At 45.7% G+C, this 15,776-nt stretch overlaps 1 protein-coding gene across 3 annotated transcripts in view; it reads right to left on the bottom strand.

The window, feature by feature from the left end:
• LOC114808748 (protein ENL-like) overlaps window positions 1-15,776 on the bottom strand; it is a 104,629-nt gene that overhangs the window by 18,153 nt on the left and 70,700 nt on the right. For all 3 annotated transcript variants that reach the window (XM_029056577.2, XM_029056574.2, XM_029056575.2), the window contains one exon: window positions 1,946-2,051. In XM_029056577.2, the coding sequence (XP_028912410.1) occupies window positions 1,946-2,051 (106 nt within the window). The remainder of the gene's footprint in view (window positions 1-1,945; window positions 2,052-15,776) is intronic.

The raw sequence follows: 15,776 nt of genomic DNA on the forward strand, positions 1-15,776 counted from the left end.
AGATGCTTTGGGAGAGACGGATAGGGTCAAGAGAGCAGAGGTCTTTGTGAGGGAGTAATACAGATTTGCAGGGGGAGGAATTATGAGAGAGGAGGCAGGTGAGAATGTTATGGTCAGAGAGAGTTGGTGAAGGTGGAGATAGTGCAGTGGTGAGAGATGATGAGATTGGTGGTGTGATGTGACCAAATTGGTGATTGGGCGAGGTGTGGTGGAGCAGGAGTTTGAAAGAATCCAGGAGTGATAGCAGGTAGGCGGCAGAGGGGTCACTGGGTACATCCATGTGGATGTTGAAGTCTCAGTGGATGAGTGGGCAGGGAGGAGAGAAGGAAGGTGAGAAAGGGGTCAAGGTGGTCTTCTCCTACTCCCTTCTGAGTAACCCTGATTTGCTCCCTTTATTCACTTCTCCCTCAGCCTCACAATATTTATCTACTTAACCATGAGTTATTTATTTATATTAATGATGATGGTATTAGTTGAGCGCTTACTATGTGTCAAGCATTGTTCTAAGCACCGAGGTAGATACAAGGTAATCATGTTGATCCATGTGGGGCTCACAGTCTTAACACCCATTTTACAGATGAGGTAACTGACGCACAAAGAAGTTAAGTGACTTGCCCAAAATCACACAGCTGTCAAGCGGCAGAGTCAGCATTTTAACCTCCAACCTCTGACTCCCAAGCCTGTGCTCTTTCCATTACGCCACGCTATGGGAGTATAATAATGTTTGTATCCCTCTCTTATTATAAAAGCTTGCTGAATGAAAGGAATGTGATTACCAATTCTGTTGTATTGTAACTCTCTCAAGTGCTTAGTACAGTGATCCGAACACAGAAAATCCTAGGTAAACTCCATGATTGATTTTCTTGTGCATTAGACCCCTTTCTTTATCATATGATATTTATGTGTTTACTATTTGTTAAGCACAGAGCTAATGCTAATTAGCTAATTAGTACATGCTAATTAGGCCTAATGCAGTCTGTGTCTCACATGGAACTCACTGCAAAGTAGGAAGAGAATGTGCTTTGAACCTCCATTTTGCAATTTAGAAAACTGAAGCACAGATAAATTAAATGACTTGCCCAAGCTCACATAGTAGTGGAGTGGCAGAGTGAGGATTACAACCCAGCCCCTCTGGCTTCCAGGCTCATAGGCTGCATTTCTTCCGACTACTATTTCTACTTGCTACTTCTAAAAAATTCTTATTGCCACATTTGTCTCTTACTTTACAGATATATTCAACTTCTTTTTTTATGATCTCTGCTAAATACTTAAGTGTTCTAAGAGTTAGGGAAGATACAAGTTAATCATGCAAGATACAGTCCTGTCCCAAATGGGGTTCACAGTCTAACTAGAAAGTAGAAGAGGTATTGAATCCCCATTTTGCAGTTGAGAAAACTGAGGCACAAGGAATAATAATAATAATGTTGGTATTTGTTAAGCCCTTACTATGTGCAGAGCACTGTTCTAATCGCTGGGATAGATACAGGGTAATCAGGTTGTCCCATGTGAGGCTCACAGTCTTAATTCCCATTTTACAGATGAGGTAACTGACGCACAGAAAAATTATGTGACTTGCCCACAGACACACAGCTGACAAGTGGCAGAGCAGGGATTTGAACCCATGACCAAGGCAGTGAAGTGACATGGCCAAGGTCATTCAGCAGATAAGTGGTAGAGCTGGGATTAGAACCCACGTCCTCTGGCTCCCAAACTTGGGCTTTACTCACTATACAGCACTGTGTCCCTATCTTTCTTGTATCATCTTCATAGATATAAAGTCTGATTGAAACCAGCCTCCATTAGATGGAAGCTAACACCAAAATTAAGGAAGAGTACTATGTGATTGAAAACAAAAACACAGCAGTTTACACACTGCCCACCAAGGTATTTTGAAGTTCCTAACTGTAGAATTTGATGTTTAATAGTCTCTATCTAAATTTATCACCTGGAATCATTCACAGGATTGGCTTTGACAACAGCATCTTCCCCACAAGAAGAATCATCATCTGATCCCTCTGCCTGCAGATCTCCAACCATGGAACTTAATGCTCCTAAATTTAGACAGAATGGGGAAAGAGAAGAAAAAAAAGGTGCATTATTTAAACTTCTGATGAGAGCCCACTTTCTTCTAATTCTCCCAATTCCCATCCATTTTCTATCCTCATAGAGTATGGGAATCACTCAATCTTGCAATCTTATTATAATAATACTACTAATAATAACAACAGTAATGATTATTATGATCATGACAATGGTATTTTTTAAGTACTCACTATGTGTCAACTGTTCTAATCCTTGGGGTAGATACAAAATAATAAGGTTTAATTCAGTCCCTTGTCCCGCTTGGAGATCACAGTCTAAATAGGATGGAGAACAGGTGTTGAATCCCTATTTTATGTGTGGTGGAACTGAGGCATAGAGAAGTTAAGTGACTTGCTTAAGGTCTCACAGTAGACAAGTAATAATAATAATAATTGTGGTATTTGTTAAGCAATTGCTATGTGCCAAGTACTGTACTAAGCTTTGGGATGGGCATGTCAATCAGGTTGGACACAGTCCCTATTCCACAAAGGGCTCACTGTCTCAATTCCCATTTTACAGATGAGGTAACTGAGGTACATTCATTCATTTAATCAATAGTATTTATATTTATTGAGTGCTTACTATGTGCAGAGCTCTGTACTAAGCGCTTGGAATGTACAAATCGGCAACAGATACAGTCCCTGCCCTCTGACGGGTTTACAGTCTAATCGGGGGAGACAGACAGACAAAAACAAAGGCAGTAGAGTCAAAGAGAAGAACATCTCATTAAAACAATAGCAAATAAATAGAATCAAGGTGAGGTACATCTCATTAAGCAAAATAAATAGGGTGATGAAGATATATCAGTTGAGTGGACGAGTATAGTGCTGAAGGGATACATTTTAAATTTATCCTTTTCTGCCTTACCTCTGCCCTCTCCTCCGCCAGGCAAAACTTCTTCTCCTCCTTCATTGACACCCATGCCCGTCACCCCGGCCAACTGTTCCGGACCTTTAACTCTCTCCTTAGGCCCCCTGTTCCTCCCCCTCCCCCATCTCTCACCCCCAAGGATCTGGCCACCTACTTCATCACACAGAGAAGCAGTGTGGTTCAGTGAAAAGAGCCTGGGCTTGGGAGTGAGAGGTGATGGGTTCGAATCCCGGTTCTGCCACTTGTCAGCTGTGTGACTGTGGGCAAGTCACTTAACTTCTCTGTGCCTAATTTACCTCATCTGTAAAATGGGGAATAAAACTGTGAGCCCCACGTGGGACAACCTGATCACCCTGTATCTACCCCAGCGCTTAGAACAGTGCTGTGCACATAGTAAGCATTTAACAAATACCAACATTACTAAAAATCTACACAATCAGGTCTGAGCTCCCCAAAGTCACCCCTCCTCCTCTCTCCTCCCCCCAACCAGCCCTCTCCCCTACTTTCCCATCCTTCCCTGCAGTGTTCTCAGAGGAGATCTCCTCCATCCTCGCAAGTGCCACCCCCTCCACCTGCGCCTCAGACCCCATTCCCGCTCATCTTATAAAAATCATCGCCCCTGCCCTCCTCTCTTCCTTAACTTCTATCTTTAACCACTCAATCTCCAATGGCTCCTTCCCCTCTGCCTTCAAACATGCCCATGTCTCCCCCATCCTAAAAAAACCCTCTCTCGACCCCACTTCCTCTTCCAGTTATCGCCCTATCTCCCTACTACCCTTCCTTTCCAAAATCCTAGAATGAGTCGTCTACACTCGCTACTTAGAATTCCTTAACTCCCATTCTCTTCTGGACCCCCTCCAATCTGGTATCCGTCCCCTCCACTCTACTGAGACTGCTCTCTCTAAGGTCACCCATGACTTCCTTCTTGCCAAATCCAATGGCTCCTACTCCATTCTAATCCTGCTTGACCTCTCAGCTGCCTCTGACACTGTCGACCATCCCCTCCTGCTCCACACCTTATCTCACCTTGGCTTCACGGACTCCGTCCTCTCCTGGTTCTCCTCTTATCTCTCTGGCCGGTCATTCTTGGTCTCCTTTGCAGGCGCCTCCTCCCCTTCCCATCTTGTACTGTTGGAGTTCCTCGGGGGTCAGTTATTGGCCCTCTCTGTTTTCCATTTACACTCACTCCTTTGGTGAACTCATTCGCACTCACGGCTTTGACTACCATCTCTACGCAGATGACACGCAGATCTACATCTCTGCCCCGTCTCCCCCTCCCTTCAGGCTCGCATCTCCTCCTGCCTCCAGGATGTTTCCACCTGGACGTCTGCCCGCCACCTAAAACTCAACATGAGCAAGACTGAGCTCCTCATCTTCCCTCCCAAGCCCGGTCGTCTCCCAGACTTCCCTATAACCGTGGATGGTACGACCATCCTTCCCGTCTCTGAGGCCCGCAATCTCGGTGTCATCTTTGCCTCGTCTCTCTAATTCACTCCACACATCCAATCCGTTACCAAGACCTGCCGGTCTCACCTTTATAATATCGCCAAGATCTGCCCTTTCCTCTCCACCCAATCAGCTACCTTACCACTACAGTCTCTCCCTATATCCTGGCTAGACTACTGTGTCAGCCTTCTCTCTGATCTCCCTTCCTCCTCTCTCGCCCCGCTCCAGTCTATTTTTCACTCCACTGCCCGGCTCATCTTCCTGCAGAAACGTTCTGGGCATGTCACTCCCCTTCTTAAACCCTATCAACCTCTGCTCAAAACAAAAACTCCTCACTCTAGGCTTCAAGGCTCTCCATCACATTGCCCCTTCCTCCCTCTCCTCCCTTCTCTCTTTCTACCGCCCACCCCGCACGCTCCGCTGCTCTGCCGCCCACCTCTTCACCGTCCTTCGGTCTCGCCTATCCCGCTGTCGACACCTGGGCTACATCCTCCCACGGTCCTGGAATGCCCTCCCTCCTCACCTCCGTCAATCTAATTCTCTTCCCCTCTTCAAATCCCTATTTAAAGCTCACCTCCTCCAAGAGGCCTTCCCAGACTGAGCTCCCCCCTTTTTCCCTCTGCTCCCTCTACCCTCCCCTTCATCTCTCCGCAGCTAAACCCTCTTCTCCCCGCTTCTCTCCTCCTCCCCCCTCCCGTCCCACCCCCTCAGCACTGTACTCGTCTGCTCAACTGTATGTATCTTCACCACCCTATTTATTTTATTTTGTTTAATGAGATGTACTTCACCTTGATTCTATTTATTTGCCATTGTTTTTATGAGATGTTCTTTCTTTTGCCTCTATTTATTGCCACTGTTCTTGTCTGCCTGTCCCCCCCGATTAGACTGTAAACCTGTCAAAGGGCAGGGACTGTATCTGTTGCCAATTTGTACATTCCAAGCGCTTAGTACAGTGCTTTGCATATAGTAAGCGCTCAATAAATACTATTGAATGAATGAATGAAGGGATGGGACGGGAGAGGGGGAGGAGCAGAGGGAAAGGGGGGAGAAGAGGGTTTAGCTGTGGAGAGGTGAAGGGAGGTAGAGGGAGCAGAGGGAAAAAGGGAGCTCAGTCTGGGAAGGCCTCTTGGAAGAGGTGAGCTTTAAATAGGGATTTGAAGAGGGGAAGAGAACTTGTTTGGCAGAGGTGAGGAGGCAGGACATTCCAGGATGGCCCAGGGGTCGACAGCGGGATAGGCGACACCGAGGGACGGTGAGGAAGTGGGCAGCAGAGGAGCAGAGCGTGCGGGGTGGGCGGTAGAAAGAGAGAAGGGAGGAGAGGTAGGAAGGGGCAAGGTGATGGAGAGCCTTGAAGCCTAGAGTGAGAAGTTTTTGTTTTGTGTGGAGGTTGATAGGCAACCACTGGAGGTTTTTAAGAAGGAGATTGACATTAATAAAAATAATTTACAGATATTTACATAAGTACTGTGGGGCTGGGGTGAGAGAATGCCAAGAGCCCAAAGGTTACCTATCCAAATACACAGACATTGCAACACCAAAGGGAGGGGAATTGGGGAAAAGAAAGGGAAAATAAGGGAAGGCTTTTGGAGGAGATGGAACCTCATTTAGGCTTTGAAGGTGGAGAGAGTGGCAGAGTGGCCTATATGGCTTATTAGTCAGTCAGTAAATACTGTTGACTGATTGATATTTACCATACTATTGATTTCTTGATATTTACCCCATGTCCATATTCATAATTTATATTAATGTCAGTGTCCCTCTCTAGATTGTTAGCTAGTCATGGACAGGGAAAGTTTGCATCAACTCTGTTGCATACTCATTTTTTATTACATAAAAGCAGCAGGACAAGTTTTCATGTTCAAAAAATAAAAAATATCCTGCAATTGACAATTGTTTTTGGATATATAATTGAATTTTGAAAGAGTGGATATCAGCTAAAGTACTCAAAATGCTTTGCCAGAAAAGAAACATCACTGAAATAGATTTTAAAGTCAATAGAGGCAGGATAAGTCCAATTAATAATAATAATAATAATAATAATAATGTTGGTATTTGTTAAGCGCTTACTATGTGCAAAGCACTGTTCTAAGCGCTGGGGAAGATACAGGGTAATCAGGTTCTCCTATGTGAGGCTCAGTCTTAATCCCCATTTTACAGATGAGGTAACTGAGGCACAAAGAAGTTGTGACTTGCCCACAGTCACACAGTTGACAAGCGGCGGAACCATTACCTCTGACTCCCAAGCCTGGGCTCTTTCCACTGAGCCACACTGCTTCTGTAAGTGGATTTATGTAGTGAATATATGTAAGTGAAAGTGTAATTGAAGTGTAAGTGAATTTATGTAGTGAATAATCTTAGCCTTCAGAAAGAATATCAGTGGGCCAGAAGAAGTTGACAAGAACATCAATTCCTACTGCTACAAATCAGAACATGATCCCCTATTTTTCAGTGTGCCACAGAATACTACAGTCCAAAGAAAAGGTTCATTTAACAAACTTAATAAAAGAACAGGAGCAGAAAAACTACAGTGCACACCATGCTTATAATTACAAATCGAAAAAACTTTACCCAAATACCTGGTATTCAGTCAGAAGACATTTCGTCCAAATGAATTTCCACTTGGAATTCATGTGAGGGTGCAAGAGAAAAATTGCATGATTAAGCAATTTAATGCAGAATTAGCTAAATTGGCTAAGCACCATGTTGAGGAAGATAACTTGAATGCTATTTATAGAGAAGATCACTCCTAGCATCAGCTGTTTTTGAGGACAGCTTGTTGAAGGGTAACCAAGACATCCCAACTGGATTATTGCATTAGCCTTCTCTCTGATCTCCCTTCCTCCTGTCTCTCCCCACTCCAGTCTATTCTTCATTCCTCTGCCCGGATCATCTTCCTACAGAAACGCTCTGGACATGTTACTCCCCTCCTCAAAAACCTCCAGTGGTTGCCTGTTAACTTTTGCAGGAAACAAAAACTCCTCACTTGACTTCAAAACTCTCCAGCACCTTGCTCCCTCCTACCTCACCTCCCTTCTCTCGTCCTACAGCCCACCCCATACAGTCCGCTTCTCTGCAGCTCACCTCCTCAATGGTGCCTCGTTCTCGCCTGTCCCACTGTCAACCCCTCGCCCATGTCCTACCACTGACCTGGAATGCCCTCCCTCCTCACATCCTCCAAACTAACTCTCTTCCCCTCTTCAAAGTCGTACTGAGAGCAGACCTTCCCAGACTGAGCCCTCCCTTTTCCTCTGCCCCTCCTCCCATCCCCATTCCCCTCAGTGGTATTTATTACTTACTGTGGTGCAAAGGGCAGGGATCATCTCTACCAACTCTACCATTCCCCTGCCCTTTGCACCACAGTAAGTAATAAATAATACTGACTAATTTTTTAATAAATACCACTAAGTGACTGATTGATTGACAAAGAATGTGTCTACCAACTCTGTTATATTGAACTCTCCCAAGATCTTAATACTTGTGTTCTGTATACAACAAGAGATTAGTAAATACCATTAATTGACCGAGTGTTCAATAAGTACAGAATACTATACTAAGCACTTGGGGAGAGTATAGTACAACAGAGTTAGTAAATGCATTTCCTGCCCACCAGGAGGTGACAGTCTAGAGGAGAAAAGACATTAGTATATATACATTAATTAAACTGCAGATAAGTACAAAACAGCAGTGGGGCTGAAGGTGGGGTAAACATCAAGTCCTTTATGGTACAGATTTGAGGGCCTAAGCAATGCAGAAGGGAGAGGAAAGGAGAGGGAATAGGGGCAAAGTGGGCCTAATCAGGAAGGTCTCTTGGAGAAGATGCGATTTTAATAGGGCTTTAAATGGGAAGAGTGGTGGTCTGTCAAAAATGGAGGAAAAGGAAACTCTAGGTCAGAGAAAGGATGCTGACAAGGGCTCAGCCATGCGGGAGATGTGATCTGGGCTCAAGCTGGTGCTAGATGTGTGAAATATCTGTCTCACAAGTCTCCTTTGTTCTTATGTTCGACTAGCTGAACGCTGCTGGTAGAAATCTTGACATCTGGCCGACCTTGTCCACTTCAAGTTTGGCATTTCTTGCATTAACTCTGCCCTCTCCTCTGCCTGGCAAAACTACTATTATTATTATTATTCTTATTATTATCATTCCCTCACTGACACCCATGCCCATCACCCTTGCCAGTTGTTCCAGATATTTAACTCTCTCCTCAGGCACCTTGTCTCTCCTAGCCCCCCATGCCTCACTCCCCAACAATCTGGCCATCTACTTCATTAAGAAAATTAACACCATCAGGTGTGACTCCCCAAAATCCTCCCTCCCCCTCCTCCATCTCCATTCCTCTAGGCCCCCTTTTCAACCTTCCCATCCTTCCCAGCATTATTTCCAGAGGAAATTTCCTGCCTCCCTCAAGTACCCCTGGCCATGTGTACATCAGATCCCACTCCTTCGCAACTTATAAAAACTCTCACCCCTTTTCTCCTACTGTCCTTAACTTCATCTTCAACTCTCACTCTCCAATGGCTTCTTCCCCACTGCCTTCAAACATGTCTCCATCCTAAAAAAACCTCTCCCTTGACCCCACAGCCCCAATCCCAGTCCCATCTCCTTCCTATGAGAAGGAGCATGGCTTAGTGGAAAGAGCCCAGGCTTGGGAGTCAGAGGTAATGGTTCCGCCGCTTGTCAGCTGTGTGACCTTGGGCAAGTCACTTAACTTTTCTGGGCCTCAGCTACCTCATCTGTAAAATGGGATGAAGACTGTGAGCCCTACGTGGGATAACCTGATGACCTTGTATCTACTCCAGGGCTTAGAACAGTGCTTGGTATATAGTAAGAACTTTACAAATACCAACATTATCATTATTATTATTATTAATATTACCCTTCCTCTCCAAACCCCTGGAGCGAGTCATCTACCCTCACTGCCTCAAATTCCTCTCCTTCAACTCTATCCTGGACCTCCTCCAATCTGGTTTCTGTCCCCTTCAATCCAGTGAAATAGCCCTCTCAAAGGTCACCAATAACCTCCTTCTTGCCAAACCCAATGACTCCTACTCCATCCTAATCCTCCTCAACCTCTCAGTTGCATTTGACATTGTGGACCAACCCCTTCTCCTCAACATATCCAACCTTGGCTTCACTGACTCCGTCCACTTCTGGTTCTCCTCTTATCTCTCTGGCCGTTCATTCTCAGTCTCCTCCTCACCCTCCCATCTCCTAACCATAGGTGTCCCTTAAGAATTAGTTCTTGGTCTCCTTCTATCCTCCACCTTGGTGAACACATTTGCTCCCATGGCTTCAACTTCCATCTCTATGGGGATGACACCTAAATCTGCATCTCTTCCCTGTCTCTCTCCCTCCCTCCAGGCTCACATCTCTTCCGGCCTTCAGGACATCTCTACTTGGATGTCCTCTCGTCTCCTCAGACTCTACATCTCCAAGACAGAGCTCCTTATCTTCTCTCCCAGGCCCAGTCTTCTGAACTTTCCTGTCACTGTAGACTGCACAACCGTCATTCCTGTCGTACAAGCCCACAACCTGGGTGTCATCTTTGACTGCTCTCTCATTCAACCCAATATTTAATCCATCACCAAATCCTGGCAGTCTCACCTTCACAACATCGCCAATCTACCCTTTACTTTCTATCCAAACTGCTAGTTTGCTAGTACTATCACTCAATCCCTCTTGGATTACTACATAAGCCTGCTTTCTGATTTCGAACCTCCTGCCTCTCCCCACTTCAGTCCACACTTCATTCCGCTGCCCAGATTATCTTTCTGCAGAAAAGTTCAGGGAATGTCACGTCCCTTCTCAAAAATCTCCAAATGATGTCTATCAACTTCCTTATTCACAAAAATTCCTTAACATTGGCTTTAGAGCTCTCCATCACCTTGTTCTCCCATACCTCACCTCCCCTTCCTCCTTCTACATCCCAGTCCTCACACTATGCTCCTCTAGTACTAAGCTTCTCACTGTGCCTCCATCTTGCCTGTCTCGCTGCCAACCCCTGGCTCACGATCTACTTCCGGTCTGGCACGCCCTCCCTCCTCAAATTTGCCAGACAATCATTCTTCCCCGCTTCAAAGCCCTGCTGCCGGTGTACCTCCTCCAAAAGGCCTTCCCAGACTAAGTCCCACTTTTCCTGAGCTCCTACTCCCTTCCTCCCACCACAACTTTGCTCCCTTTGCTCTTTCCCCATCTTCCCGCCCCACAGCACTTATGTATATATGTATATATCTGTAATTCTATTTATTTATATTGATGCCTGCTTACTTGTACTGATATCTGTCTCTTTCTCTCTAGACTGTGAGCCCTTTGTGGGCAGGTATTTTCTCTCCTAATCCTGAATTGTATTTTCCAAGCACTTAGTACAGTGGCCTGCACACAGTAAGCTCTCAATAAATATAAATGAATGAATTAACAAGCCCATAACCTTGGCATTATCTTGACCCCTCTGTCTTGTTCCACCCACATATTCAAGCTATCACTAAATCCTGACAGTTGTACTTTCACAATATCTCTACCTGGAAGTCTGCCCGACACCTAAAACTCAACATGGCCAAAACTGAGCTCCTCATCTTCCCTCCCAAGCCCTGTCCTCTTCCTGACTTCCCTATCACTGTGGATGGTTAGACCATCCTTCCAGTCTCTCAGACCCGCAACCTCGGTGTCATCTTTGACTCGGCTCTCTCGTTCACCCTACACATTCAATCCGTCACCAAAACCTGCCGGTCTCACCTTTATAATAGCGCCAAGATCTGCCCTTTCCTCTCCACCCAAACGGCTATCTTACCGTTACAGGCTTTCATAATATCCCGCTGGATTATCGTGTCAGCCTTCTCTCTAATCTCCCTTCCTCCTTTTTCTCCCCGCTCCAGTCTATTCTTCACTCCACTGCCCAGCTCATCTTCCTGCAGAAACGCTCTGGGCATGTCACTCCCCTTCTTAAAAACCTCCAGTGTTTGCCTATCAACCTCCGCACCAAACAAAAACTTCTCACTCTAGGCTTCCAGGCTCTCCATCACCTTGCCCCCTACCTCTCCTCCCTTCTCTCTACTGCCCATCCTGCACGCTCCGCTCCTCTGCTGCCCACCTCCTCATCGTCCCCCGTTCTTGCCTATCCCGCCGCTGACCCCTGGGCCACATCCTCCCGCAGTTCTGGAATGCCCTCCCTCCTCACTTCTGCCAAACTCTCTTCCCCTCTTCAAAACCCTACTTAGAGCTCACCTCCTCCAAGATGCCTTCGCAGACTGAGCTCCCCTTTTTCCCTCTGCTCCCCCTCTACCCGCCCCCTTCACCTCTCCACAGCTATACCCTCTTTTCCCGCCATTTCCCTCTGCTCTTCCCCCTCTCCCTTCCCATCCCCTCAGCACTGCAGTCATCTGCTCAACTGTATATATTTTCATTACCCTATTTACTTTGTTAATGAGATGTACATCACCTTGATTCTATTATTTTGCTAATGAAATGTACATAACCTTGATTCTGTTTATTTGCTATTGTTTTAATGAGATGTTCATCCCCTTGATTCTATTTATTGCTATTGTTTTTGTCTGTCTGTCTCCTCCGATTAGACTGTAAGCCCGTCAAAGGGCAGGGACTGTCTCTGTTACCAATTTGTGCATCCCAAGCACTTAGTACAGTGCTCTGCACACAGTAAGCACTCAATAAATACTATTGAATGAATTAATGGTCAACATCTTCAAAATCTGCCCCTTACTCTCCATCCAAACTTCTACCACATTAACTCTCACCCCTTTCCTCATTCCCTCCCTAACAACTATCTTCAACTGTTCATACTCCAATGCTTCTTCCTCACTGCCTTCAGACATGCCCAGTTTCCTTGCTTATCTCTCTGCCTCCTGTCTCTCTGCACTCCAATCCATATTCCATTCTGGTACCTGAATCATTTTTCTTCAGAAACATTCAGATCATGTTTCTCCACTCCTCGGGAAACTCTGGTGGTTGCCCATCCATCTCTGCGTCAAATAAAAACTCCTCATGATTGGCTTTAAAGCACTAAATCACCTTGCTCCCTCCTACTTCACCTTATACAACCTTCTCCTAGTACAACCTGGCCCACACATTTTCTTCCTGTAATGCTAAGCTTCTCACTGTATCTCAGTCTCATATATCTCACCGCCAACCTCTCGCTCACATCCTACCTCTATCCTGGAATGCCCTCCCTCCTCATATCAGACAGATAATTGCTGTTCCCCACATCAAAACTTTATTGAAGGCACAGTTCCTCCTAGAGGCCTTCCCTGACTAAGGCCTCCCTCACCCTTTTTTCCACTCCCTTCTGTGCTGCTCTTACTTGCTCCTCTATTCATCCTCCCTCCCATGCCTTCAGCACTAATGTATTTATCGGTAACTTATCTATCTATCTATCTATCTATCTATCTATCTATCTATCTATCTATCTATCTATCTATCTATCTATCTATCTTAATGCCTGTTTCCCCTTCTAGACTGTGAGCTTGTTGTGGGCAGAAATGTGTCTGTTTGTTGTAATATTGTACTCTCTCCCAAATGCACACAGTAAGCCCTCCATAAATATAACTGAATGAATGAATGAAGTATACTGGTTGAGCTTAGTAGGAAGTGGGTTGAAAACTACTGATGTTCTTAATGAGTGGGGAGCCATGAAACTAAATCATTTTTCAGAAAAACGATCTGGGCAGAGTTAAGTAAGGACTGAAGTGGGGAGAGACAGGAGGCTGGGAGGTCACACAGAAGGCTCCTTGTTGACCTCACAGCTTCCTTTCCCCACTCTAGTCACTACTACACTCTGCTGCCTCAATAATTTTTCTATAAAAACATTCAAGATGTGTCAAGCCACTCATTCATTCATTCATTCATTCATTCATTCATTCATTCATTCATTCATTCATTCATTCGTATTTATTGAGCGCTTACTATGTGCACAGCACTGTACTAAGCACTTGGAATGTACAATTCGGCAACAGATAGAGACAATCCCTGCCCACTAACGGGCTCACAGTCTACAGTCCACTGAGCCACGCTGCTTCCCCAGCTACGCTGCTTCCCCGTCCCCGTGCTTCCATGCTGCTTCCCCGCTGCTTCCACATGAAGGGGACGGTGAGGAGGTGAGCATCAGAGGAGCGGAGTGTGCAAGGTGGGCAGAAGAAAGAGAGAAGGGAGGTGAGGTAGGAGAGGGCAAGGTGATGGAGAGCCTTGAAGCCCAGAGTGAGGAGTTTTTGTTTCGTGCAGAGGTTGACAGGCAACCACTGGAGGTTTTTAAGGAGGGGAGTGACATGTCCGGAGTGTTTCTGCAGGAAGATGATCTGGGCAGCAGAATGAAGAATAGACTGGAGTGGGGAGAGACAGGAGGAAGGGAGATCAGAGAGAAGGCTGACACGATAATCCAGCAGGGATATTATGTGAGCTTGTACCAGTATGATAGCTGATGGATGCAGAGGAAAGGGTGGATCTTGGCGATATTGTAAAGGTGAGATCAGGGTTAAAAAAACTCTGGTAGTTGCCCATCTACCTCTGCATCAAACAAAAACTCCTCACTATTGGCTTTTTTGTACACCACCTTGACCACCCCTACCTCACCTTGCTTCTCTCCTATAAGCCAGCTCACACATTTTGCCCCTTATATGCTAATCTTCTCACTGTGCCTCCTAGACAATTCCTACCCAATCCTTACTATGTGATAAGCACTCTTCTAAGCGCTGGAGTAGATACAAGCTAATCAGGTTGGACATAGTCCTGGCCCCACATAGGGGATCACAGTCTTAATCCCCGTTTAACAGATGAGGGAGTTGAGGCTCAGAGAATTTAAGTTGCTTGCCCAAGGTCACATAGCAGATGTGGCAGATGCGGGATTAGAACCCAGATCCTTCTGACTCCCAGGCCCATGGACTATCTATTAGGTACTGAGCACTAGATACTAAGCACTATTACAATGTAATAGCTGGTAGATATGTTCCCTGCCAAAAATGAGTTTACAATCTAGATTGAGATATGTGTCTAACTAGAGAGATGAGATAATGCTTAGATTAAGAACTTGTAAGTTAGAAAGGATGAATATACTCTCTATAGTGACAAAAAACATAGGGGGAAGATGGGAAGTTGTGGAATTCTGCTTTGGAACTGTTAAATTTGAGGTGCCAAAAGGAGACCCAGGTAGAGCTGTCCTGAAGACAGGAGGAAAAATGTGAGACTGCAGAGAAGGATTGTTCTAAATCTAGCAGTGCAAGTGGGTGTAGTCTCAAGTAAGCTAATTCAAGAAAGAAATCCAGGACAGACTCCTCAAAGAAGCAGCACTGGCCCTTGAAAAATCTCCTGGACGTACTGCCACTGGCAATGAGTAACATGGTTTCATTACTTCAAATCACCTAAGTAATCAGCCTTGCTGTCAGATTTTTATGTATTTTTTAACGTGGAAAAATAAATCAAATTTCTGGGTTAGTACAACTCAACTTGGAATCATCCCTGATTTTAAGCATCACAGCTACTACACTGATCCAAGCACTTATCCTATTCTGGCTTGATTAACCTCCTTACTAATCTTCTGCTCCTCCTCAGCTTTTCACTGCCCTGAACCATTCATTCATTCATTCAATAGTATTTATTGAGCGCTTACTATGTGCAGAGCACTGTACTAAGCGCTTGGAATGAACAAGTCAGCAACAGATAGAGACAGTCCCTGCTGTTTGACGGGCTTACAGTCTAATCGGGGGAGACAGACAGACAAGAACAATGGCAATAAATAGAGTCAAGGCGATGAACATCTCGTAAAAACAATGGCAACTAAATGGAATCAAGGCGATGTACATTTCATTAACAAAATAAATAGGGTAATAAATATATACAGTTGAGCAAACGAGTACAGTGCTGAGGGGATGGGAAGGGAGAGGAGGAGGAGAGGGAAATGGCGGGAAAAGAGGGTTAAGCTGCGGAGAGGTGAAGGGGGGGTGGTAGAGGGAGTAGAGGGAGAAGAGCTCAGTCTGGGAAGGCCTCTTAGAGGAGGTGAGTTTTAAGTAGGGTTTTGAAGAGGGGAAGAGAATCAGTTTGGCGGAGGTAAGGAGGGAGGGCGTTCCGGGACCGCGGGAGGACGTGGCCCAGGGGTCGACAGCGGGATAGGCGAGACCGAGGGACGGTGAGGAGGTGGGCAGCAGAGGAGCGGAGTGTGCGGGGTGGGCGGTAGAAAGAGAGAAGGGAGGAGAGGTAGGAAGGGGCAAGGTGATGGAGAGCCTTGAAGCCTAGAGTGAGGAGTTTTTGTTTTGAGCGGAGGTTGATAGGCAACCACTGGAGTTGTTTAAGAAGGGGAGTGACATGCCCAGATCGTTTTTGCAGGAAGATGAGCCGGGCAGCGGAGTGAAGAATAGACTGGAGCGGGGCGAGAGAGGAGGAA

Source organism: Ornithorhynchus anatinus, chromosome Y5, assembly GCF_004115215.2.
Source record: "Ornithorhynchus anatinus isolate Pmale09 chromosome Y5, mOrnAna1.pri.v4, whole genome shotgun sequence".
NCBI classification, from domain to species: domain Eukaryota; kingdom Metazoa; phylum Chordata; class Mammalia; order Monotremata; family Ornithorhynchidae; genus Ornithorhynchus; species Ornithorhynchus anatinus.